This window comes from Diceros bicornis, chromosome 16 (assembly GCF_020826845.1).
Source record: "Diceros bicornis minor isolate mBicDic1 chromosome 16, mDicBic1.mat.cur, whole genome shotgun sequence".
In the NCBI taxonomy this organism is placed as follows: Eukaryota; Metazoa; Chordata; class Mammalia; order Perissodactyla; family Rhinocerotidae; genus Diceros; species Diceros bicornis.
The window spans coordinates 5,311,224-5,336,908 of NC_080755.1; the positions used below are offsets into that span (position 1 = coordinate 5,311,224).

Below are 25,685 nucleotides of genomic sequence, written 5' to 3' on the forward strand. Positions count from 1 at the left end.
GCCTCCCTTAGCCACTCTGAGCCATAAAACATCACCCCACTAAGCCCTTCAGCTCTATAGCAAAGCAACGTGACACCAATTACCTTAATGATGACATCAGAGTGAGACATGAGGTCACTGTCCACTGCCTCCGTTGGAATATCATAAGACACGGTGTACTTCAGGAATCCGCCAAATGCAGTCAGCTGGAACATTTAAGTGACAGTGAACACCAAGCGGAAAATGGTCATAGCCCCTCAGGAAGAGGAAGTGCTCATTTATTTTATTCAATCAATACACCAAAATGCAGGCTATTGTTTAAATGCACAGAAAAAAAAACTACTCCTTCTTAGAGACCTCAAGGTAAATGACTATAAACTTCTGCTAATCACACAACAAACATTTATCTCACTGAAATATTTTAGGGGGTGGGAGTTTCATCCATGACTACAATCTCAACCTACTGATCTCATTGCCTGTAGGAGAACAATAAGGAACATGTTTGGGCAGCTAAAGAAAGGATTAAAGGTTTTTTTTTCCTGATTAGATATCCCTTAATGTAAAATAGAGATATTCTATCTGCCAGGTATGTTAGAACAATATGATGTTCAGAATTCAATCTCTGCACCACAAAATTGGACAGGTGATCTCAAGAGACAAAAAACAAAACAAAAAATCCCACTGACTTTCGGTGATAAGATCACATTATAAGTAGAAAACATCTTCTAGGATTACAACTTTATGGGAAAAATAATCATTTTCAAAAATAAACACTACTTAAACACACACAAACAAACTACAGGATTAAAATATAACCATCAAACTAACTAGAAATTTACCAAGCTACAAGACCTACACTACTACGAAAAGATACCGTTACTTTAAAACAAACCAAATGCGTGGTTAAGGCGAGCAGGGACCTGTAGTTATTGAGGAAGAGCCCACTGAAGGTGTTTTCAGATCCATCAGTCTGGAGAGAAGCGCCATAACCAAGAGGAGAACGGGACCATGCCACTGAAGGGAAAGCTGAAATCACACTAACCGACTTTCCACTTGGTAGAATCACCATTTTGCATTTTCTTAAAACAGAAAGGATTCTATCTGTTCCTAAATATGAACTTTATATGAGAAACAGTCTGTCATGATAATAAAACTAGGGAGCAGGGCAACAGCCTCACTGCACAGCCTTCTCTGAGTGCTTTCTGTGTGCCAGGCTCTCCACAAAGCCAAGGGGGACTAAGACAGTATGCCCTAACTAAACAAAGCAGGAATGTGACTATGACACTTCACAAAGGCCCCAATGACCCAGGAACCCAGAGGAAAGGAGAGAGTCTGTTATGGGAGAAGGGACAGACTTGATGCCTGTGACCTGGCCAAGAAGAACAAAAGTTCATATTTTAATGATGTAATAAAAAGCCAAACAAGGATAAATAAGACCCTGTGAGTCAGGTGTAAGTAAACGCTGCATCATTTTCTGTCAAACACTCGTAACCAATAAGACTATTTAAAATGAAAACAGTAGAAATTCTTCATTAAGGCGCTCTAAAATCTTTGTCCAAGACCCTGTCACCGGAAGTTCTGTCACCGGAAGTTCCATCACCAGAAGTACCTTATTTCCAAGGTAGGCCTCGGGGGCCGACCAGTAGTACTTGGAAGTCAGCCTCTGCATGACTGACGTGTTGTTGCTGCTGATCTGATGGCGCCCGCCCACTGCGTCCTGCTGAGATGGGATCTTATTTGGACTGATCATATCGGTGACCAGCCACCCGGACATATCTTTCACCTTAAAAAAAAGATCCAAGAATTTTAGACTATGAAATAGAAGTCACCTTAGATTTCACCCAGTCCAGTGCTAATATCTTCAGTCAAGAGACAAATCCAGAAAGCCCAGCTAGGGACGCAGTTAACACAGGGTGGCCACGGAACCGCAGGAGCAGGGACCCTTCTCTTTGTCAGAAGACTGGGAACACGTCAGGATGAGCCACACGTCCCTCCAATCCCGATCAATTGTAAGCAAACAGGCAAGCAAAATTGTAAAGGTCCCGGATATATACTTTAGATAAATAAAATAGCAATGATCTTAATAAATGTATTGAATAAAATATCTTTTGCTAACTCTGACTTCCCCTTCTTTGTTCCCCTTGCTTTTTACCCAAACACTGAAAAATGTATAAAAATCACCTCCAGATCCTATTCTTGGAATTTGTCACCTACACTGAAATGACAAGCCATCCCCCCAGCATGGTGGCCACAGGAACTCACCTTCATTCTCAGGTACTGATTGGAATTCTCCCTCCTTCCCCCATGCTACTCCCTCTCCTCACCAGCCTGATGGTAGGGAAGGTGTGTGGGGGGGGTCAAGAAATAGTACCCCACCCTCCCAGTGCTGAATACAAGTCTCCTGAGATGGGGCATGGGGAGGAGAGGTGGTCACCATGGGTAAGCCCTGCACTCTGCTGCTCTTCCCTAACCTCCAGCTGTCACACTCTGTCCTCCTCTAGTCACCATTTGGCACTTCCCTTGAACTCTTTCCCCTAGAAATCCCCATTCCCAAAACAACTGGGGATACCTTGCCTGCCCTCATAATCCCTGTGCTACCTGCTGTTGTTCCCACCCTCACCACCTTCTCTGAGCTAGAAAATTCTGCATGTCCCCATGTCCTGGTGTGCTACTGGCCTGAGACCAGTGTGGGGCAGGTGGGGTGAGATCTGACCCCATATCTCTATGCATTTCCCCACAGAAGGAATTAAACATGATGCATTCTACAATACCATATCATCGTATTGTTTCAATAGGGAAATGTATGTGGGAACAAACGCATGACCTGTAAACTTTAGTGACACTTCAGTAGTGGGCTGCCTTCGATCCATCCCAGCGCCAATCCGAACGGATGAGAGTGGTAGTACAGGAAAAGTTGGCCTCACGGCTTCACCACACAGCTACTGGAGAGCGCATGTGAAGCAGCGCACTTATTAAACCCCGGCTCACAGGAGGTGCCCCCACCTGACTGACGGGCCAAGAAAGGCTGTGGCAGACGTCAGAAACGCCAAAGCAGAAGCACTCCGAGCAGCCCTGGGGGCTTCCTGCCTTCAAGTGATAGAATCCCGGCTTGCAGCGATCACAGCTTTTCCCCTCAACATTTTCCTGAAAGTTAGAATAAAAGATGATGAGCTTCTGAAACCAATGTTTCTAGGTAGACAGAATAAAATGACATTAACAAGAAAGACGTTTGGTGATCCAGAGAAACAGGTAAATAAAGAGATGCTCAAAGTAAACGTGAAGCCTCATGATGTCGATTTTTCCAGAATAGATATTTTGAAATAATTATCATTTGATCTTGTAGTCAAGTTTGAGGCTAGGGATCTTAGAGCCTGGTCACTATATTGAAATGGCTTTTTTGTTTGTTTATTTTGTTAGGAAGATTAGCCCTGAACTAACATCCGATGCCAATCTTGCTCTTTTTTCTGAGGAAGATTAGCCCTGTGCTAACAACTGTGCCCATCTTTCTCTACTTTATATGGTACGCTGCCACAGCGTGGCTTGACAAACGGTGTGTCGGTCCACACCCGGGATCCGAACCTGCGAACCCCGGGCCGCCAAAGCGGAGCACGCGAACTTAACCGCTACGGCACAGGGCCGGCCCCTGTATTGTTTTGTTTTAAATCTTCCATTTTTGCCAATCTTTCAAGCATTTTAAAATCTGAAGAAGGCTATATAATTGTTTGTCTTATTAATAAATGCTCAAGATTATTTAAAGTCATATATAATGTGTGCCTAAGACTTTGCTTACATAGGAATAAACACATAAGATACAGGGAAGTCCTATGAATTACAGGGGAAATAGTTACTAACATCAGATAGCTAAATAAGACACCTGCCTGGTACCCAGTTAATGTATTTCTTATCATTGTCCAATTTCTTTTTAAGAGAAATTCAAAACAACATATTTGCTTTAATTAATGTTCTCAGGTATTTAGTATTTACCCGGTTCTACTCTAAACATGAAGCTGGAAAAGAATGTCAGAGAAGAGTAATAGTCAAGGTCTAAGAAATGCAGTATTTGGTTTCAGCTAGGAAGTCACAGAAATACCTCTGGAATATATGGCCATTGCCCAGAATCCACCAAAAAAGAACCAGATGCCTATCTAAGCCCAAGGACATAGACTGCAGCCAGCTCACTGTGACACACATCATGCTTCTCAGGAAGGTCTGGCAAGAAGGGCAGTGTTCTGCTTATACCTTGCTGCTTTGCTCAAGAATTGGTCATCTGAGCCAACAGGATGGCTCCTTTCTCAGGAAACCCAGGCACGGCTTTAACCTCCTCACTTACCTTACAGAGACAAGGCTCTGAGCATGGGTCCTCGTTCACGCTGCCAGCTGGACTGCAGTCACAGCGGACGCAGGATGGGTAACCCCTATAGCCAAATTTGCAGCGATCACATTTTTCTCCTGTGTAGCCTTCCTTGCATGGACATTGACCTGGCCACTTCCCTGGGAAGAAAAGAATGGTAATGACCCAATATGAAGGTAAAAGAGGTTTAAAGCAGGGTAAAGAGGTTTAAAACAAACTATTTCTGTAAACAGCTAGAGAAGAACCATTCTAGGCTTTTTGGTCAAAGAGTCTTGATTGCAACTACTCAACTCTGCCATTATTGCTTGAAAACAGCCATAGATAATACATAAACCGATGACCATAGATAGTTCTGTTCCAATAAAACTTTATTTACAAAAACAGGCAGTGTGCCAGATATTGCCCATGGACTATAGTTTGTCAACCCTTGGTTTAAAGAAAGAAACCAGAAATGAAAAGTTCAGAGGCTAGTGGGAATGTAAAATAGTGCAGCAACTTTGGAAAACCACATGGCACTTCTTCAAAATGTTAAGCATCAAGTTATCATATGATCCAGCAATTTCACTCCTAAGCATTTACCCAAGAAAAATGAAAACATACATCCACAAAAAATTTGTACACGAATGTTTGTAGCGGCATTATTCATAACAGCCAAAAAGCGGTAACAACTGCAATGTTCATCAACTGATGAATGGACATATGAGATGTGGTAGATACATACAACAGTGTATTATTCAGCAGTGAAAATAACTGAAGTACTGACACACGCTACAACGTGATGAACCTTGAAAACATCACGCTAAGTGAAAGAAGCCAGTCACAAAAGGCCACATATTATATGGTTCTATTTATATAAAATTTCCAGACATATATAAAATATCCAGAACGCAAATCTATAGAGAAAGCAGATGAGCGGTTGCTCAGGGCTGGGGGAAAGGAGTGGAGGGAAATGGTGAGTGACTGCTAATGGGTAAGGGGTTTCTTTATGAGTTGATGAAAATGTCCTAATATTAGATTGTGGTGATGGTTGCATCCATGAATATACCAAAAACATTGAATTGTATACTTTACATGGGTGAACTGGATGGTAGTGAATTATAACACAAAATAAAGCTGTTTTTTTTAAAAAAAAAAAAACACAAATGGTAGAGGGCAATGAGCACTATCTTCGCTTTTAATGCCAGCTCTGGAACTTTCTGTTGGGTAACCATGGCCAAGTTTCTTAACTGCTCTGAGCTACAGCTTCCTTGCCTGTAAAATGGGTTATTTCTATCTGCTATGGTTGAAAGTTAAAATGATATATTTTTTTAAATGAACCCAATCAAGGGTAATTGTCATCATCATCATCATCTCATGACCAGTCACGTGTAAGAATCAATTCAGTTGTGTAATTTACCCTCCACATTGCTGGTGGCCCCACAGCTGGAGCTTCCCTGCTGGTCAATATCCATTTTAACTGCTAGTGACTGAGAATCTGATGGGGTCACAGAAGTCTCGGAACAGATGCAACCTATTCAGGAGACTCTGGTATTTGCAAGTCTATCTGCCAGTTTTTGAAAAGGAGAACACTGACATTTACACAGTCAACTGGAGGCTTTGCTTGCTCTGTGAGACGATGTATGCAAAAGCCTTCCGAGCATCTTCTAGGAGCTGAATAGAGTGACTGCTAGTCACTGTGTCCACATGTGACTTCCAACTGAGCCTATTTCTGCTTTCATCAAATGCTCAATTGACCTCTCAAATGTCATGTTATCACCCCAACACTGCCATCTTTATACCCCATCTCCCTCCAATCACGATTCTTAATATTGCTTTATACCCAGGGCACTTATCCTTGCCTGGCATTACTTTACACATGTACTTGTTTGTTTAGTGTCTGCCTGCGAGCAGTGACCTTGATCATCTTGTTCAAGTATATGTTCCTAGGTCGTAGAAAACTGCCTGACACATAATAGGTGCTTGATAAATATTTGGTGGACAAAAGAATTAATATAGAATCATATCACCAAACTGCTACACAATGGTATTAGTTCCGCTAGGTACAAACCTTCCACCAAAAAAAACCAAGTACAAGCACAAAAATGAATCAAGTACTTACCTTTGTGTAAGTCAGAATGGAGATCATCCTTAATACAGATCGAACTGAGGGACCCCAAAGGGTCACAGTCACAGGGATGGCAAGGGTCATCCTCATAAGGAGACACCTGAAAGGCAGAAGTTGTCCTGGACTATCTGACTAGAAATAACAACATTATTAGCAATAATATCAAGAATAATACCAATGACTAGGTATCGACTTTTTATTCAAGATGTGACTATTACAATGATTTTATGTACTCAGGCGGTGTAGGCCTCAGGAAGATAAGGTGAGCTCAAGTCAGAAAGCCCCAAACATCTTTTCGATGGTGACAGCAGCTAGTATCATCCTTTCCCATTATCACTGCTACCTGGCCCCCTGGCTCTCTCTCTCAAAGCCCTATATAATCATCACCTCTGACCAGACTACCACAGTGAGCCATGGGACAGCTACCTCTCCAGCCAATCGGGGACTGACTGAGCACTTCCTGTGAGCAAGACACAGCTGTTTTAGGTACTGACTGACTCTTCACATCCACATTAGTATTACAAAACTCTGAGATTACATAGCTAATGGGCCCCGAATTCAAGTTAAATAACAATGAGTGAACATCCTACTCTGAGCAAGAAAATAGTAAAGATAAAGTAGGAAATCGATATCTGAAGAACACTACTAGCATAATAAGAATATAAGTGAAATTTTACAAGAGGAAATGAGTCTGCAATACCGAGGTTGACACTTGGCGAAATGTCTTTCAACCCTGGGAAGGCAACGAAGCCCAGATGGGATGAAGAAACACTCTTACTTTGTGTGGTCTATAGTATCCATCCACACAGGTTTCACAATTGACTCCCATGGTGTGCTGCAGGCACTTTATGCAGACTCCTCCTCCTTTGAACTGCCCAGCCGTATTCAAACTTCTCTTCTGATTTGCAACACTTGCATCATAGTAACAGTCTTTGGTTTTATTGTGACAGTTACACTCTAGGAGAAAATTTTAACATCTCAATTAATATACATATACATTATGTCCTATATAAAGAAAATCCTCCCCTCCCTAAATAAGTTTCTATGACTATAAATTAAATGAAAATTATAGAATAAGTAATTTTAATAGGATATGGGCAATCTTATGGAGGGCAATTGGGAATAACTACCAGAATTATAAATGTGCATACCCCTTTGACCTATCAACCTATCTTCTGGGATTATATCTTGCAGAAGACACTTGTTAATGACACGCACAGGGTTAATCATTGCACCATTGCTTGTGTTAACAAAAGACTGGTAACAACCAAAATATCCTTGATAGGTACCTGTTTTAATTATTTTACATCCATATAATGGAATTCAGTGCTGAAAACAGCATTTCATATTGTTAATATGGAAAGATTTTCTTTCAAGACATATTTTGAAATATAAAAGCAATGCATATAATGGTACACATAGTATGTAGGTTCTGTGTATGAACTGTGTAAGGTGTAGGAATACGTTAATAATGCTTTATTTACATAAAAATTTCAGGAAGAACATACTAGGAAATAATAAAAAGTGGGAAGGATGGAGACAGAGTGGAAGTAATACTGTTTACCGTATACTTTTATATATTGTTAGATGTTGGAATCTTGTGAATATATTGCCTATTTAAAAATGAAATCCAAATTAATAAAGAATAAATGAATACATAGGAAGAGGAATCTTAAATAAAATAGCAAATCCATAAAGATACATTTATTCCTCAATAGTTTAAATTTTATTAAGGTAATCTGAAGCTTTGGGAACTACTTGAACATCTAAGAAAACAAGTTATCTACTAATTAGAAATGTTGTTAATTCACTTAAGCATAAGTAAGAGGGGAAAAAACTGTACACTCTTCCAATTCTCAGTGGACTCACCCTCACAGGTGTTCCCAGAAGAAATGGTCCCGGGCCTCCAGGGCTGTTGATGGTACCCAGGACAGCACCTCCCACAGCTCTCTCCACAGGTGTTGTGTTCACACTGACAGTGCAGTTTCTGGACAATAAGGAATACAAAATTGCATCCAGCAATTTACCTGTACACTCGTCTTAATTTTATTTTAAAAATAACCTATCACAGTCAAATAAATAGCAAGACTTTACAATTGAGGATATATGGCTACATGAAAGCAAACTGGCATTTAATTTTTAGAGAAAAATATATACATATGACCTGGTTACAAACAGAAATGAGGAGGAATAAAGTGAAACTAAAATATGAGTTAATTGACAAAAACTTTTCAAAAAAGATATATTGACTTAAAGGGTTTGGAAGCTCCCATTAACAACTTTTTTTTTTTGGCAAGGAAGATGGTCCCTGCACTAACACCCGTGCCCATCTTCCTCTATTTTATATGTGGGAATCCGCCACAGCATGGCTTGATGAGCAGTGCATAGGTCTGCACCCGACATCCGAACCCACGAACCCCAGGGCCGCTGAAGCAGAGTGTGTGAACTTAACCACTATGCCACTGGGCCGGCCCTCATTAATAACTTTCTTGATATTCATCTATATATTTTTCAGCATCGATAAGAGAATAATCCCACTCAAGAGTGAAATTATTACAAAGATTGGGAAAAAAATAAGTAACTTCATGTAAGTTGTTTAAAAGAAGAAGAGAGGATGTCATCTTATCCACTTAATATTATGCGAAAACAGATAAACTTTATTTTATCTTGATTTAGTACCACAAAAATGGAAGACAGAGAAAATGTGAGGAGAAGAATCCTTCTTTTAAAAAAAGTAAACATAATTGGGGCCGGCCTGGTGGCGTAGTGGTTAAGTTCGTGTGCTCTACTGTGGCAGCCCTGGGTTCCAGGGTTTGGATCCCAGGCACGGACATATGCACCACACATCAAGCCATGCTGTGGCAGTGTCCCACAAATAAAGCAGAGGAAGATGGGCACAGATGTTAGCCCAGGGCTGATCTTCCTCAGCAAAAAGAGGAGGATTGGCATGGGTTCTTAGCTCAGGGCTAATCTTCCTCACACACACACACACACAAAAAGTAAACATAATTTATAACTGCACATGTTTTTGCTTGACTGTCTCATTGAGAGAAGAGCTTCAAAATTCATAAGGCCACTAAATTGAACACTTTAAAATGGTTAAAATGATAAATTTTATGTATATTTTACCACAAAAATTTATCGTAAGAATTTAATTAGAAATATATTCTCCAAACAAAACAAAATGAAATTGTTTAAAAAAAAAATGAAACCAGTAAAATTATCTGAAAATCTTTGTCATGGCATGATTTTATACCTTTCAACACTGAATTGAATAAAAGCTGCCTTGAATAAAAAAGAGCAATGCAAACATTACAGCTACAACTTCTATTGTGAAGTTTTAGTAAAATGTAAATGACGAGAACTCACCTTTGTAGTCTCATCCCACGGGCAGCTACTAGCATGGCCATAACAGATGCACATCCCCCCAACAGAAATGTCTTTTATTGAATAGTAATACTAAAGAGAAAGAAAATTACAAGCAAAAATGAGAACCGCTTCTATTTCAGTGAAAAGAATATGTTGGCACTCCAACATATATCTCAGTTATTATTGGCAATCTAAAAAGTAATCAGATATACATTTTAAATTATATTTCATGCACAAAGAATCCTTGTGTTCAATTAAAATGAATAATGTGCAAATTAGCTCATCAACAGAAATCAAAGGAGTCTAAAAGAATTTCTCAACTTGGCTGCATCTTAAACCAAAGTAGTCATATTCAAAACTCATGCTACTGAAAACCCTAAGAATATTGCTAAATTGAATACACTACTATATAAAAAGGATAATAACTCATGACCAAGTAGGATTTATCCCAGGAAGGCAAAGTTAATTTAACATATAAAAATCAATAAATGTAAATCACCACATTAACAGAATAAAGGAGAAAAATCATATGATTATTTCACTGGATGCACAAAAAGCACTTTACAGAATTCAACGTCATTCATTAAGAAAACTCCGCACAGCAGAAGTAGAAGAGAACTTCTTCAGCTTAATAAAGGGTATCCATGGAAAAACCTAGAGCTAACAGTGAAAGATTAAGTGCTTTTCTCTTAAACCTGCTTGCACCACTTCTATTCAACATTCTATGGGGTTCAATAACGCAAGAGAAAAGAAGTCAAAGGCATGCACAGTGCACAGGAAGACTGACTTGTCGTTATTTGCAGATGAAATGATATTGTACATAGAAAATCTACCAAAAAACTACCAGAAACAGTATGTGAATTTGGCAATGTCTCAACATACAAAATTGATAAACAAAAATGAATTGCATTTCTATACACTAGCAATGAACAAATGGAAAATGAAATTTAGAAAGCAAACTATTAACACTAACATTCAAAAACACGAGACACTTAAGAATAAATTGAACAAAAGATGTACAAATAAATAAATAATAAAATATTGCCATGAGGAATTAAAGAAGGCTTAGATAAGTGGAGAGATAGAGCATGTTCATGGATTGGATGATCCAATATTGTCAAAATGTCTTCCAAAATTCTTCCTAAATGGATCTGTAGAATCAACGGAATCCCAATGAAAATCTTAGCAGGCTTTTTTTTTGGGGGGGGGGGGGTGCGGCACAGAAATTAACGAACTGATTCTAAAATTTTAAGGAAACACAATGAACTTAGAATAGCCAAAACAATCTTGAAAAAGAACTGAGTTGGACTATGATAGTACCTGACCTCAAGACTTACTGTAAAGCTATAGTAATTGAGAAAGTTTGTTATTGGCATAAGGATAGACAGATAGATCAATGGACTAGTATAGAGTCCAGAAATAGACCCACAATAATAAGGTCAAATAATTTTCAACAGGACACCAAAACAATTTAAAGGGAGAAAGGAAAGTATTTTCAACAAATGGTGCTGGAACAATTGTATATGCACATGGGGAAAGAAAGAACCTAGACCTCTACCTCACACCAAACACAAAAATTAATTTGAAATGGATAATAGATACAAAAGTTAAAAGTAAAAGTTACTAGAAGAAAGCATAGGATAATATTCTTATAAACTTGGGATAAGCAAATATTTTTCAGAGAGGACATAGCGCTAACTATAAAAGAAAAAATGATAAATTTGACTTTATCAAAATTAAAACCTCTACTCATAAAAAGTCATAGTTAGGAAGGTGAACAAGCAAACTCCAGATAGAGAGAATATATTTGCAATATAGAAATATCTGACAATGGACTTGTACACAAAATATAATAAGGAGACAGATAACCCATAAAAATGGACGAAAAACTGGACCAGATACAACTAAGCACATGCTCAGCGTCAGCCATCAGGGAAATACAAACCAACATCACGAGGAGATGCCGCTCTGCGCACATCAGGACGGCTAACACGGACTGACTGACAACCCAAACACGCGCAAGTGTGCGGTGCAATCAGAACTCGCACACATTGCTGGTGTGTAAAGGTACAACTACTTCTGATAAGGCTTAATAGCAAATTCTTAAAAATTAAACATATAGCTATCCTATAACTCAGTAATTCCATTCCCACTTTATCCAAGGGATTTGAAAATGTTTGTCCACACAAGCCTTGTACATTTGCTATACATGTAAAATCTGTACATTTTCCTGAATGTAAATTATATCTCAAACTTGAAAATTTTCTTTTAAGTGAAAAAAAAAAACCACCACTGTCACTTGCTGAAGATGAGATGTGGAGCCAGACTAGAATGTGAAGCACAATGACCACTATGTCCATTACATAATAGCATTATAGGATGGGATAGGCGGAGGGCACCTGAGGCACCATGTTAGAACCATCAGAACCTAGTTTAAAGGTGGCATTTTTAACAAAGTATATATAACGATCTTCAGTAAAATAAGAAAAAAGGCCAACCTGGGAGGAAAAGTCTATCTCCTTTAAAGAAAATAATTTTCACAATGGTCAGGAGCACTGCCATAGACTTACTCGTCTGGTAACAATAGGATCGAGGTCCTTAGGGTCACGGTGGCTGAGAGTCATAAGATCGGCGTTCAGGGTTCGAATGCGCTGTAAGCGAAGGCGGATATATTGTGCAGAAGTAAATTCCAACAACTTGGGTGAAAGATCATCAGCGCTCGGTCGGCCGTTGATCAGTGATGTATGAATCTAAAGATAAAGACATCAAAAGAAACAAACGTCAATTTAAGCATGCGGATATAGCCCTGGTTGTTAACTTTAGGACATAATCTTCACAGATACTATCTGAAATCAAACCAAATAACTAGATTCTTGTAGAAATCTTCTATTTGTTAACTACTTGTGAACACCATGATCACAAAATATCTTCAGGTAGTTTGAAGTTATCCATTCCAGTGTCTGAGAGATTGCTGGAAATCTTTTAACAGGACCATTTCTCCCAGTGCAGTGAGGATATTTTAACAAGTATCAATAGGCTATGATTTCTCTGAAACAAATTCTAAATGCCACGAATAGACTGAGGAGGGTGAGAAAAGGTGCCAGAAAGCTTTGTAATACTTGCTCTCTTAATTAATCTCGGCTCCTGACACAATGCAGGACTTGCTGCAGAGTTCCTGCTGTGAAGAGCACTTTGGAGAGTTTTTGTAGTTTTATCTCACCAGCCAGGTGCTTCTAAAGAATGGGTTGTTTTTGATCACACTCTGACTTGAATAAAGTGTGCACAGTCTGGGCGTGTTGAGCACTGAGCTGGAATACTTCGTGAGCCATCTCCAATTCTCAACCACTCCAAGGAGAAGGAGAACGTCACAGAGAAAACCAGACACTATATCTTTTAGAGGCATTTTAACTCTCTCTTTAATATTTCAATAAATGTTCTTGCCCTGGTGTCATGGGAAAGATGCTCTGAGGAGGATCTGATAGAGTTGGTAAATCCCAGCAGAGTGAAGACTGAGGAATCTCCTCGAAGGGAAGAAATCAATAAGGTGAAATCTATCAGTTTTGACATTAATCATCAGTAGACACCAGTCAATGATACGTTAAATATAGCTAGATATACTCAAGATCTCTGTAATCTGCACTAAGAGAGATCTATTTTGAGTGCTTCACGTTGGCTCTCCTAACATTTGAGGTGGGGGCTCTGATGAAAAAACAGACACCACTGCAGTGGGCACAGTACCTCTCCATGCTCGAGTGGCACCAGTCTAGAATAATACGAGGTGCAGATCACTTCGTCGTCAGCCCTGTAAGTGGGTGGCCCCCGTCTTGGAGTTACATTGTAACGAGTCAAACATTCCGTGTCACTAACTGCATAATACTGCCAGGGGCTGAAATTGGTGCCATCCAGAGAACGCTCCAAAATCCAGTTTCCAGGTCGAGGGGCATTAGCAGCTTTGATGATGACATACGCCACTTGGAAGACCTGAAACAAAGACACTGAAAAATCTCAATCAAGAATCAGTAGCAACTGTTCAAAAGCCAAAGTGCCTCTTGAGAGAACGGTTACACGATGAATGCCAACGTCTCGTAATGCTTTTGAGGACAACTGCTTATAAGTGTTAGTCAGAAATATGTCTTGTGAATGTTCTCCTGGTGGCATTTGCTTTCCAAATAAACTCAAAAAGTACTCAAATAAATTATTATTATTATTAACAGTATTAATATTAACATAAGTGCCTGTTTTCTTGTTTCCAATGTCTTTCTCCTTCTGGATTCTGAATGATAACAGTGGTAGTACATTACATTAATAGTAGTGTTAAATGTATTTCTCATAGTGATTTGGAGATAACACATATCAACACAAGAAAAAAAGTCAACTCACTACACACCTATTAGAAATGTTAAAATCCAAAACACTGGCAACACCAATTCCTGGCGAGGATATGGAGCAACAGGAACTCTCATTCATTGCCAATGGGAATGCAAAATAGTACAGCCACTTTGGAAGACAGTTTGGTGGTTTCTTACAAAACTAAACACACTCTTACCATACAACCCAGCAATTATGCTCGTTGGTATTTACCCAAATGAATTGAAAACTTCCATAGATGAATGGATGTACAAAGCGTGGTACATCCATACAATAGAATATTATTCAGTGATGAAAAGAAGTGAGCTCTCATGCCACAAACAGACATGGAGGAAACTTAAATGCACACTGCTAAGTGAAAGAAGCCAATCTGAAATGGCTACATACTGTATGATTCCAACTACAGGACATTCTGGAAATGTAAAAATACAGAAACAGTAGAAAGATCAGTGGTTGCCAGGGGTTAGTGGGGAGGAAGAGATTAGTAGGGGGAGCACAGGGGATTTTGAGGGCAGTGAAACTATTCTGTAGGATACTATAATGGTGGATACATGTCATTATACATTTGTCCAAACCCATAGGATGTACAACATCAAGGGTGAACCCTAATGTAAACCATGGACTTAGTTAATAATGATATATCAACACCGGCTCATCAATTGAAACAGCTGTTGCACACTAATGCAAGATGTGAACAATAGGGAAGTGGGGGGGTGAGGGGGAATATCGGAATTCTGTACTTTTCACTCATTTTTCTGTAAACCTAAAACTGCTCAAAAAATTAAAGACTACTAATTAAAAAATTTTAGGGGCCCGCCTGGTGGCACAGCGGTTAAGTACTCGTGCTCCATTGCGGCGCCCCGGGGTTCACAGGTTCAGATCCCAGGTACGCACCAATGTACCGCTTGTAAAGCCATGCTGTGGCGGTGTCCCATATAAAGTGGAGGAAGATGGGCACGGATGTTAGCCCAGGGCCAATCTTCCTTAAGAAAAAAGGGGAGGATAGGCATCGGATGTTAGCTCAGGGCTAGTCCTCCTCACCAAAAAAAAAAAACAAAATTTTTTTAAAGTTGGAGAGTAGAGAGAAAGCAAACAGGGAAAAAAAGGGATGTAGGTGACCACTCACAGTAAGAGGAGACTAGCCCGACAAATCTTGGATTTGGAAGGGACCTTTGCAGACATCTAGGCCCAAATCCAGCACTAAGAAGCAATCATCTCTCTACAAGCAGCCCTTCTAGGAGCACTTGCAGTGACAGGAGATTCATTTGCTCCTGAGATAGTTCTTTTGTTTTATGAAAACTTCCCCTGTTAGAGGATCTTTGTTTGCACTGATGCAGGGCGCCCCATAAATGCTACCTCTGGAGCTACAGAAAAGAGGTGATTCAACACTTGTGCAACTGGCCTTCCAACATTTGAATATAACTATCACATACCACCTCCAGAATCCAAAGTTTTCAGCGTCAACATCTGATTTCCTGAAAATATTCGTCATTTAATAAGACCTCATCACTTTGTCACAATGCTCTGGACACAATCTTATTTTAAAATGTGGTTCCCAGGAACTGAACACAAAACCCAAAAGTTCTCTGAATTGGGAAGAACATGGTGAAAATATCATTTCCCTTGTTTTAGTAACTCAGCCTCAGCAAGCATTTACTTTTCTGATAGTAAACTTAGATTACTAACCTAAGTTGGGGTTGTAAGCAACAACAAAAAATGTCTTTTTCACATGAACTGCTATTTACTCCAGACTTCCTCTAACCCAAATTGATAGAGGTGATTTTTTTAAACCAAGTCAAGTATTTACTATTTTTCAAATACATATGTAATATATATACAATCTCTATACACGTGTCTCTATGTGTGTATCTACGTACATGTATATGTATGTACACATATATATGTGTATGTGTTGGCAAGGCAGTTGTTATTCACTTACTCTATGTCTTATTGCCTCTGGGTCTTTTGTTTTTGTTTTTAGCTTCTCCCCATCTTAGCCCTCACCAATTCCAGGAACACAAGAGCTCCTTAAAACCCATCATAAACCAAATAATTTTACATTTATCTACCAAATTGCTGCCTGGGAAGGATGATTTTATCTCATTATAGTAACTCTGTTCACCTACAAGAAATGTCCCCAACCGAGTGTAGTTTGCGAGTGATGTAAGTGGGATAGTTTGCCTTACCATGTTCATGTGCTATTTTCCTCTAGAATGCAATCACTGTTGCTAAAGCTATTAGATGCAAAATTAAATTAAAAATTAAAATAATGCAAAGGTTATTTTGTCCTAACATAAATGTCTCCGGAAAATTCTCCCATGAATGTAATTCCATGGTTTTTATTTTTGAGAGTTTATTTTTTAAAAACAACTTTCCCCCAATTTTATATAATTTCTATATTCCAAAATTTGTATATGTTTCCCTGATTTGCTATATCTTAATGTTACTGAAACACCAAATAGTTCTCAGAAATACCTGGCAGTTAATCTCACTGTCTCCTCTAAAACTAGCCCTGAAGAGCATCAGAGTTTGTCATCAGCCTAGTGGTAGCCTCTGTCACCTTCGAGAAGACCAAGTGCTGTCCTAGAACATCACGTGGAATCCATCCTTGCTAGCTTTCCATTTGGCTTTCATACTGACGCCCACGCTAACTGGAGGGAGAACATCCGCCTCTTTACTCATCACTGTCCAGTTGCTTTGCAAATATTTTCATCATAAAAGTGGAACTCTCTGAGCATGTGGGCCATGATCATTCACCATTGTCAAATATGCTAAACTAGACTTTATATACAACGTACTGCCAAGTGAGACAGCGAGATGGGGCAGCCCATTTGAGAGGGATAGAAGGCAAAGTAATTTACAAATGAAATGAGATGTGTTTACCTTCTGTTTTTCAGTTTCACATTTGAAAACGACAGAACTAACAAGTTTACCTTATGTGTGTTAAGAGTTTTGTGTATATCATCTCGTTTAGTCTCAAACAACACCATGAGTTTCGAGTTATTGCTGTTCCCATTTTACATATTTGGAAACTGATGTATAGAGAGGTTAAAAGACAAACTACCGAGTTGCAGGACCCAATAAGAAACCAAGTGGTCTCACTCCAGAGTCCTCAGCCACCATGCATACTCTGGAGCACTGCCCCCACATGTCCACACACACCTAAGGTCACTGAATTTTCTTTTTGTAATACCAAAAAAAAAAAGACTCCTCCATTCACTTGGACACCAGGTTCCTATCTAAACAAGCGCACTGGCAATTGTTCCAGTTGACTCTGCAGTTTCTGTTGTGACAGCCTAGGATGTGCGGGCAGGAGGGGATGGGGAGTGTGCAAGAAGCAAAAATTAAGGACCACTGATGTAGCACTTACTGCAGCCAGGGACAACGCTAAGTGCTTTATTAGAATTATTAGCCCTTCTAATCCTACACTACATTTTTCTTATGAAGTATGTACTGTTATTTCCCCCACCTTACAGATGAGGAAACTGAGGCACAGAAAGGTTAAGTAATCTTCCCTGGATCTCACAGGTATTAAATTGTAAACTGAAGGGATTTGAACACAAGCAGTCTGTTCTCTTAACCACTGTGCCACACTTCTACAGACTGCAAGGAAAAAGAAGAATGAAATCCCAACTGGAGGCAACTGGTAAGCACTAACCCAGTTTTTTGAACCTCTTATCTCAACCAGTAGCAATTATTTCAATACCATGCTTCTGCCCTTTCATCAAATCCCTGTCAGCTTTTATACAGAGAGCTGGGTCATATGCAACAAAATGCTAACAAATGGAAGAACCACCACAGTGAAAAAACTGCAGGACAATCCCTCACGGGAGGACTCATGTGATGGGATCAAGGCCTTCACTATGAAGCTGGGCACTGTTCTCACGATCTCTCACCAGTTCTCTAGGCCCCCAAATTAGAGACCAAAAACAAGCCGAGAAAGGGACTGTGAGCTGTAAGTCTGCAAAAGAGGAAGAGGATGCTATGCATCTCAATACAATCTTCCCCACTTAAGCCATGCTATAGGCTGAGTCGTGTCTCCCCAGAATTCATATGCTAAAGTCCTACCCGCTAGTACCTCAGAATGTGACTATATCTGGAGATAGGGTCTGTGAAGAGGTAATCACCATTAAATGAGGTCATATATGTGGGCCCTAATCAAATACAACTGGTGCCCTTATAGGAAGAGATTAGGACACAGACCTAGGGGTGACCCTGTGAGGATACAGCGAGAAGGTGGCCATGTGTAAGCCAAGGAGAGAGGTCCCAGAAGAAATCAACCCCGATAACACCTTGATCTTGGACTTCTAGCTTCCAGAACTGTGAGTAAATAAATTTCTGTTGTTTATCCCCAAGTTCTTGGTATTTGCTATGGCAGCCCTAGCAAATTAACACAAGCTCTAATTTACCAATTGTGTGGTGACAAACAGGTCTTACGCATAATATAGAAAAAACAAGGGATTCTCTGTTAATATATAGAATTTTAAACTTTTGCCCAAATAAAATCCATGATATTTCTGTTGCCCTTTTCTTTTGCATGGTTGACTAAACTGCCTTTTCTCTCGATATAAGGTTGGCCAAACACAAATTGATGACACAGGGTTTTCACTAAATTCAGAGTCATTGCGGTCTTGCCAAACCTGCAGCTGATACAGCCGTTTTAAAATCCACTTTCATCACCGTTTTCCACCGAGTGGCCTTTGTTAATGATCACTGGACTGCACATAAACTGTGTCACATAAACAAAGCAGACATATATCAAATACCAGTTTCTACAGAGGAATCCAGACAGGAATTTTCATGTGGGCTTCAACCTTAACTTAAATATATTAAATCCATCTCAGGCACAGAGATCTGAAAAATACAGAGAGCCTAATCTCCAATATGAGAGGTCAGCTTCAGATGTGCACTGGAAATGAAGTCCTCTCCACAGAAGGCTCAACTGCTTTGCAGGACCTCTGCACATAACCTGCAGGGGCCCAGGCACAAGGCTGTCTCCCCCCTGGAAATGCTCCACACAAGCACTTACCTGCCTCTAAGGAGGCAACTAAACAGTGAACAGAGGAACGTTGTCTCTCTTACATGATGGAGATAAACTTTTCACAGATGAAAGAGATTTAGGTTAAGAGTCAAATTACATTTAAAAAAAGAGTTAAATGTATTTGATAAGTAATACTACTCAATTATCCCTATATAAAAGTGAATTTGTGCTTTGTAAGCTTTATTTCTTATGACTTTATTAGAAAATAAAATTCCAAATGATCATTTGAATTAACATTTATTATTCAAGAACAAAGAAGTAATTATTTACCAGAAGGCTAATTACTAATGCAGATATGAATCACTTCTGGTTTTACAGAGTATCCATCACCAAAGCATCTAATCAATTGATAATCACGTGAAGTAGTAATAAAAACTGGGCAGAACAAGAGAAGTTGGGGGCTTAGAAGTTTACTTGGCATGTAGGATACATGTGATACACATTCTAAGTAAATCTCTAATGGGAAATTACCTTAAAATGTCATTTCTATTATATTTTAGGTGGCTGTTTTACTGTTTTCTCCTCATTTTAGGACCAGTATACAAAATTAACAGCCAAAAGGAAATAGCTTCATGAATGAGAAGAGAATTTTGGAATAAAATAGATTTGTTTTTCTTTAAATTTGGTGCTGCCAATAGAAGTGCAAAGCAAACAAAGCAAGCTCTTTCCGCCTTCTTCTCTTCTTGTGTTTCTGTTTACTCGGGGAAGAAGGGACTGGCTACGAGTAGTGACAAATTTAGATCAGGTAAGTTACTTTCCTTAAAATTCTTAAGACTCATGTCTCAGAAAGTTAAGGAATGCTGACTTTTGTACCACGCTGAGATACTTCAGGTAGACATTGAGGAGAAGCCCAAGTAAGAAAGACGATCAACACACAGAAGGCACAGAGATATGAGCCCATCTGAAGGGTCAATAATAACCTGTACCCAGGACTCTGGAGACAGGAAAGGGATACTTAAACACCCGTCAGAGTAGTTCTGTTTTCCATCAACTAGAGAAGCTAGAGCCCCGGGAAGCTGTCCCCTGGTCCAAAAGTCACTATTTCCACTTAAGGGTGACTGGTAGCATTATTTCAAAGGAAAAGTGTTGAACCACTTTAAGAAGTCAAAACTGAAAAGTAAGAGGTTGGTTTCCATTTCTAGTCTCAATGTATTTCTCCATAGAATTGTTCCCAATGCTCATTTCACCAAGTGTTCTGGAATTATTTTCCCAAGTTTTGTGGAAGATTAGTTGGAACTTCCTCAAAAGCACAACCAGGCACGTCACCAAATGCCCTTTGTGGGGATCCTCACTCCACGCCGCCCCCCCACCCTGTAAGTGCCATGTGACAGCCTAGCCCCTAGAATGAGAAAAATGCAGTGACAGGCCATTCCAGGATCTGAGAAATGCAGAAAGATCCTTTCCTGTGTCCCAACTCCCAACACCACCTCAGCCAGAGCTAACCAGTTTTTCACCTATGAATAACTTAGCTTTGAAATTACATTAGGCTTTTCCCCCAAATGCAGTGCCCTGTTTGTTCACGTTGGAAGGTTGGTGGCAATAAATAACACTCCTTTCTTCTACTGCCTGTGGGAGTAGGCTCAGAAATCTGTCGTGGAGATTGAAGAAAGAAGTCAGCAATATTCCAGTAAAAAGCAAAACTGGAGGTTATGGCTTAGACGGGTGGCCGCAGAGGTCTGCCTGACACACTGCCTTTTGTGTCATAGGCTGAGTGGACACGTGCAAACCTGCTCAGTGGCCTTGCCCTGTGAGTCCAGGAACCTGAGGTGTCCTGAGAAAAACCTGCCCAGTACAAGAAAAGCAGAGATGTGGCCTCAGAGGAGCAGGATCAGCTCTTCTCCCAGTTAGAAAAACAACTGCTCCCCTCCTGGGGAAGGGATGAGGGATGCGCAGAGAAGCAGAGATATCAGTCTCAGAGAAGCATCCCACAGGCACACATGAGGCTGGGAGCAAGGGACGCCCTCTAACAACTTTTCACTGAAGGTTCATTCAGTAAAGGTTGATTGAGCATCTGCTTTGTAACCAGGACTGTTCCAGGTGCTACAAATACAGTGGTGAAGTGGAGGACAAGATCGGCATGGGCTGGAGGCCCTACTGGGAAAGATAGGTTGACCAAGACCCAGGGAGAAGGACAGGTGTTGAAGGTGTCTGGGTGTGGCAGGGGAGGCCGGTCGAATCTGGAGAAGGTAGGAACGGCCGCGAAGGCTTCTCTGAAAAGAGGGGAGACTGAGTAGGAGCTGTCTAGGTGAGGGAGTAAACGTGCAGAGGGGCAGCGAGCGAGGACCCTGAGGGCAGAGCACAGAGCGGTACAGAAACAGCAGGAGGCCTGGCTGGCTTCAGCGCGGAGAGCCTGAGGGAGACTGGACAGGGTTCGGGTCTTTGATCCATGTTAAAAACCCAGACCATGAGAGGACCTTAAACCAGGAGCTACGAGGTCTCCAGGGATGGAAAGATAATCGAGCTGGACGTTGGTGCAGGGAAATCATGAGAGATGGTGCTGTTGACACGGAAAGACCAAAACTAAAGTAGAGAAAAGCGAGTGGGCCTTAAAGCGTTTTCTAAAAGGCCAAAATGTGAGTGAAAAAGAAAACCCAAAGAGCCCAAGCAGGGCTTTCCAACTTTGCCCAGACCCTCTCTCCACCTCAGGAAGATGGGGCAGGGCTCTCCCATGCGGCCCCAAAACCCACCTTTCCCCCTTCTTTCCTCAGTCCCAGAGAATTTCTGACTGAAAACTCAACTTCTGTTCCCTTCATCTCCTAGCGCTCGCATTGACCTGTGGTGCCCCAGTAGAGCTAGCAAAGGTTAGGAGCTTGTAGCTTCACACCCCTTATCATGAACACCCAGTGCCATCACACCTATGAAAGTAAAAGGGGCCCTAATCATTAAGCCCCGCGAATCCAACTGGCGATACAGCCCAGGAAAGCTGTGTAAATCTGTACTTGACTAACTCCATTAAACATTAACCTATTAGTTATACATTTACAACACCTAGAAACAATAATTACGTGTTTCTTTCCTTTGGTCACTAAATCTAGCTGAATTGTTTATAGTTGCAGCACTAGAGAGATTAGAAAGCATTTTTTGTTGTAGCAAGATGTCATTCTTTATGTGGAACATTGGTCTATATCCTGTTTGCAGATTCTCATTTTTCTTTAGATACATCTAATTTCATTGAGCATCTATCATTTGTCGAGCATCAAACTGACAAATCATCACATTTAAAGCTTATTTAAAAAAGAATATCTAAATAAGGGTCTTATGTAACAAGGCTTTTGTTTATTTAAAAAGCTGTGGTGAGAATATAAAATGGTGCAGCCACTATGGAAAACAATGCGGTGGTTCCTCAAAAAAAAAAATATAGAATTACCATATGATCCGGCAATTCCACTTCTGGGTATAGCCCTCAGGAAATGAAAGCAGGGACTCAAACAGATATTTGTACATCAATGTCTATAGCAGTACTACTCACAACAGCCAAAACATGGACACAACCCAAATATTCATCAACAAATAAATGGCTAAACAAACTCTGGGATATCCATACAATGGGATATTATTCAGCCTTAAAAAGGAATGAAATTCTGATACTTCCTACAACATGGATGAACCTTGAGGACATTATACTAAGTGAAATAAGCAGACACAAAAGGACAAATACTGTATAATTCCACCTTTATGAGTACTTAGAGTAGTCACATTCACAGCGATTGAAATTAGAACTGTGGTTAACTGGGGCTGGGGAGGGGAGAGAGGAATGGGGAGTTATGGCTTAACAGGTACAGAGTTTTACTTTGGGATGATGAAAAAGTTCTAGAGATGAATAGTGATGATTGCACAACAATGTGAATATACTTAATGCCACTGAACTGTACACTTGAAAAATGGTTGAAATGGTAAATTTTATGTTATGTATATTTTACAGCAAGAAAAAAAAAGATGTGAAAATGCAGAGAGAAAAGTGAATGGTACGAAGACTCAACTTTTTGTGGAAGACAGAGATTTCTAAATTGAATACGAGTAGGAACATAGCATTCCCAGTCAGGGACCAACTCTGGAGAAGCCAAACAAGCCATCACGAGGTCAACAAACAGCTCAGAGGGGATTTTTGAAATTTTATCTCTCCCATGAACCTAATTCTGCCACATTCTTACTAAACTCTGGTAAGGCATGATGGTACTTCATGAAATACAAAATCAGAGCCCCAAACTGTTAGGGTATGAAAATGAAAGGAGGCCCTTGGTGATGACTTGACCCACAGTTCACATGGAACGCTTTCTTCCTTGGTGACATTTCCTAAACAAAGAGCAGACTTCTGGGCAGCCCCGTTTCTTCCCTGGCCCCGTATGAAAGTCTGGTATAAAGTCGTAAATGACCCTAAATGGTGGCCATCTCAATGGAGGGCTACTAAACAGTTATTTTACAGGCTTTCTTGTGATTCTATCTCATGAAGAATAAAGGTAAATATCCTCTGATTAGATGCCATAAAATAGTAGAGAAAATAGAAATTTTTTAATTATAAGACTGACAATTCTCACAATCACCTTCTAAATATAGGGGGGAAAAGGTCTTAGAAACTACTGAAACTGTACTAGATCAGTCGCTTTATGATTTAACTTTAAACAAGATGATTAATAGCCCAAATTTTGTCAAAAAACTATTATATTATAGAGGAGGTATATGGGAACTCGCTGTACTTTCTGCTCAATCTTTCTCTAAATCTAAAACTTCTCTACAAGATAAAGTCTATTAATTTAAAAAAAACAAACAAAACTATTTACACATATTATAGTAGTTATTAGTTACTCTAAGAAAGCTTAAACCACCTCAGTTGGCTAATGAGTGTTATTAAAGCTTCACCAAATTTCTCAGGATTTCTTGGTTTGGACAGCTGTGTCTCCCAGCTAATTATCTGCAGGTTTTAGTCTGATCTCACAGCTTTCCCAGGCTTCATTTCGGTAATTTATGGCACATAAAGGACAGGCCAGAGGGAATCAGTGCCCTCCAAGTACGCATGCACAAATTTCACAGGGATCACAGGTCTGAGGAAACGTACGGGCATAAGCAGGCAGCTGCCCCAGTCGTGGGAGAGTTTCTACCTTCATCCCTACTCTGGCGGCTTTGTCATCTCACCAAGACTAATGCATGCAGAGTGAGACTTCCGGGATCACTCTCCCCTCCGCCCCCCCAAAAGGTAATAGCTGATTAATACATTTTTAATTTCTTACAATCTAGAGAATTATAAAACTGAATTTAATGTTTTCCATGATTCAGGCCTAAAACGATAAATCCAGAGGATGTTTCTCTACATTCAACTGCATTATTCACAATGAATAATGTGACTATGAATTAACACGTTCTTCAGATTTCTCACGTTGTAAGTATAATATGAAACAATGAATAGGAAAACACTTTATAAAATGCACAATATAGATGTAAGATATCACTATCGGATTTTTAATTGCTTTCCCCACATGTCATAGTTATTCTTCTGACAACTGGCACCTCTCAAAATGATTTAGAGTTAATTCAATTTTTTTCTCTTTTGTTATGACTTAAAAATTCTGTCCAGGCTCTTACACTGATAATCAAATATCTAAAAATGTCACCACCATGTTACAAAGCAATTTGACTGCCTCAGTAGATATTAATAATCATGACATAATCTACACATGTGAAGATAATAAAAGAGACCAAACATTGTTTAAGCATCTGAATTCAGCCTAGTGCTCTCAAATATATGTCCAATATAGTGACATAATGTAAATAAATAAATATATGTTATATCTGAACGAATGAATACGTAAATAGATAAATACATTCTCTGCTATTCAATTCACAGAGAACAAAAAAAGAAAGAAAATTTCAACCTCTATGTTGCTGCGAGGTTGTGAGACACATTTTCATTCACTGTTAGTGAGTATATAAATTGAACAATTTTTTTTTAATAAAGCAATAAAGATCACATTTGAAAAATGTTTACATTTTTCACATTTGAAAAATCTCGTTTCTTGGAATCTATGCTAAAAAATAATCAGCAATGCAGCCACAAAAATATTCAAATATTTGTTGCAGCATGATTTATAAATCATGGAGAACACCTTAAATGTCCAACAATGGGAGTAGGTTAAATAAATTATCATGTACCCAAATGATGACATATTATTCTGCTATAAAAAATCATTACAAGAATTTAGATGCTGGTCATGAATGAGATATTGGTACTGCCTGGCCTTCCTGCAGCAAGCAACTAGAAAACTGCACAAAATATATAAAAGAGGCTCTAAAACATTGGGCAGTAGGCAGCACAGAACGGTGATTCCTGGGAGAAGAGCTTTCTGCCTGGAGGCTCTTTCTGGATTGTGGTTTGTCAATGTCTTATCAAGTTAAATATACACATATCCTTTGGCCAGGCAATTCCACCCCTAGAGAAATAAAAACATACGCCCAGAAAAAGACTTTCATAAGAATGTTCA

The 25,685-nt window shown here is 39.6% G+C and overlaps 1 protein-coding gene across 3 annotated transcripts in view; it reads right to left on the reverse strand.

The window, feature by feature from the left end:
- LAMA1 (laminin subunit alpha 1) overlaps positions 1-25,685 on the reverse strand; it is a 158,897-nt gene that overhangs the window by 85,641 nt on the left and 47,571 nt on the right. For 2 of the 3 annotated variants that reach the window (XM_058556676.1, XM_058556675.1), the window contains exons 4-13: positions 13,542-13,784; positions 12,374-12,553; positions 9,804-9,893; positions 8,304-8,421; positions 7,213-7,391; positions 6,429-6,534; positions 4,310-4,470; positions 2,983-3,123; positions 1,589-1,762; positions 84-185 (exon numbers count right to left, since the gene is read on the reverse strand). In XM_058556676.1, the coding sequence (XP_058412659.1) occupies positions 84-185; positions 1,589-1,762; positions 2,983-3,123; positions 4,310-4,470; positions 6,429-6,534; positions 7,213-7,391; positions 8,304-8,421; positions 9,804-9,893; positions 12,374-12,553; positions 13,542-13,784 (1,494 nt within the window). Of the gene's footprint in view, positions 1-83; positions 186-1,588; positions 1,763-2,982; positions 3,124-4,309; positions 4,471-6,428; positions 6,535-7,212; positions 7,392-8,303; positions 8,422-9,803; positions 9,894-12,373; positions 12,554-13,541; positions 13,799-25,685 lie in introns of all 3 variants that reach the window. The other variant, XM_058556677.1, reaches the window with a different exon arrangement.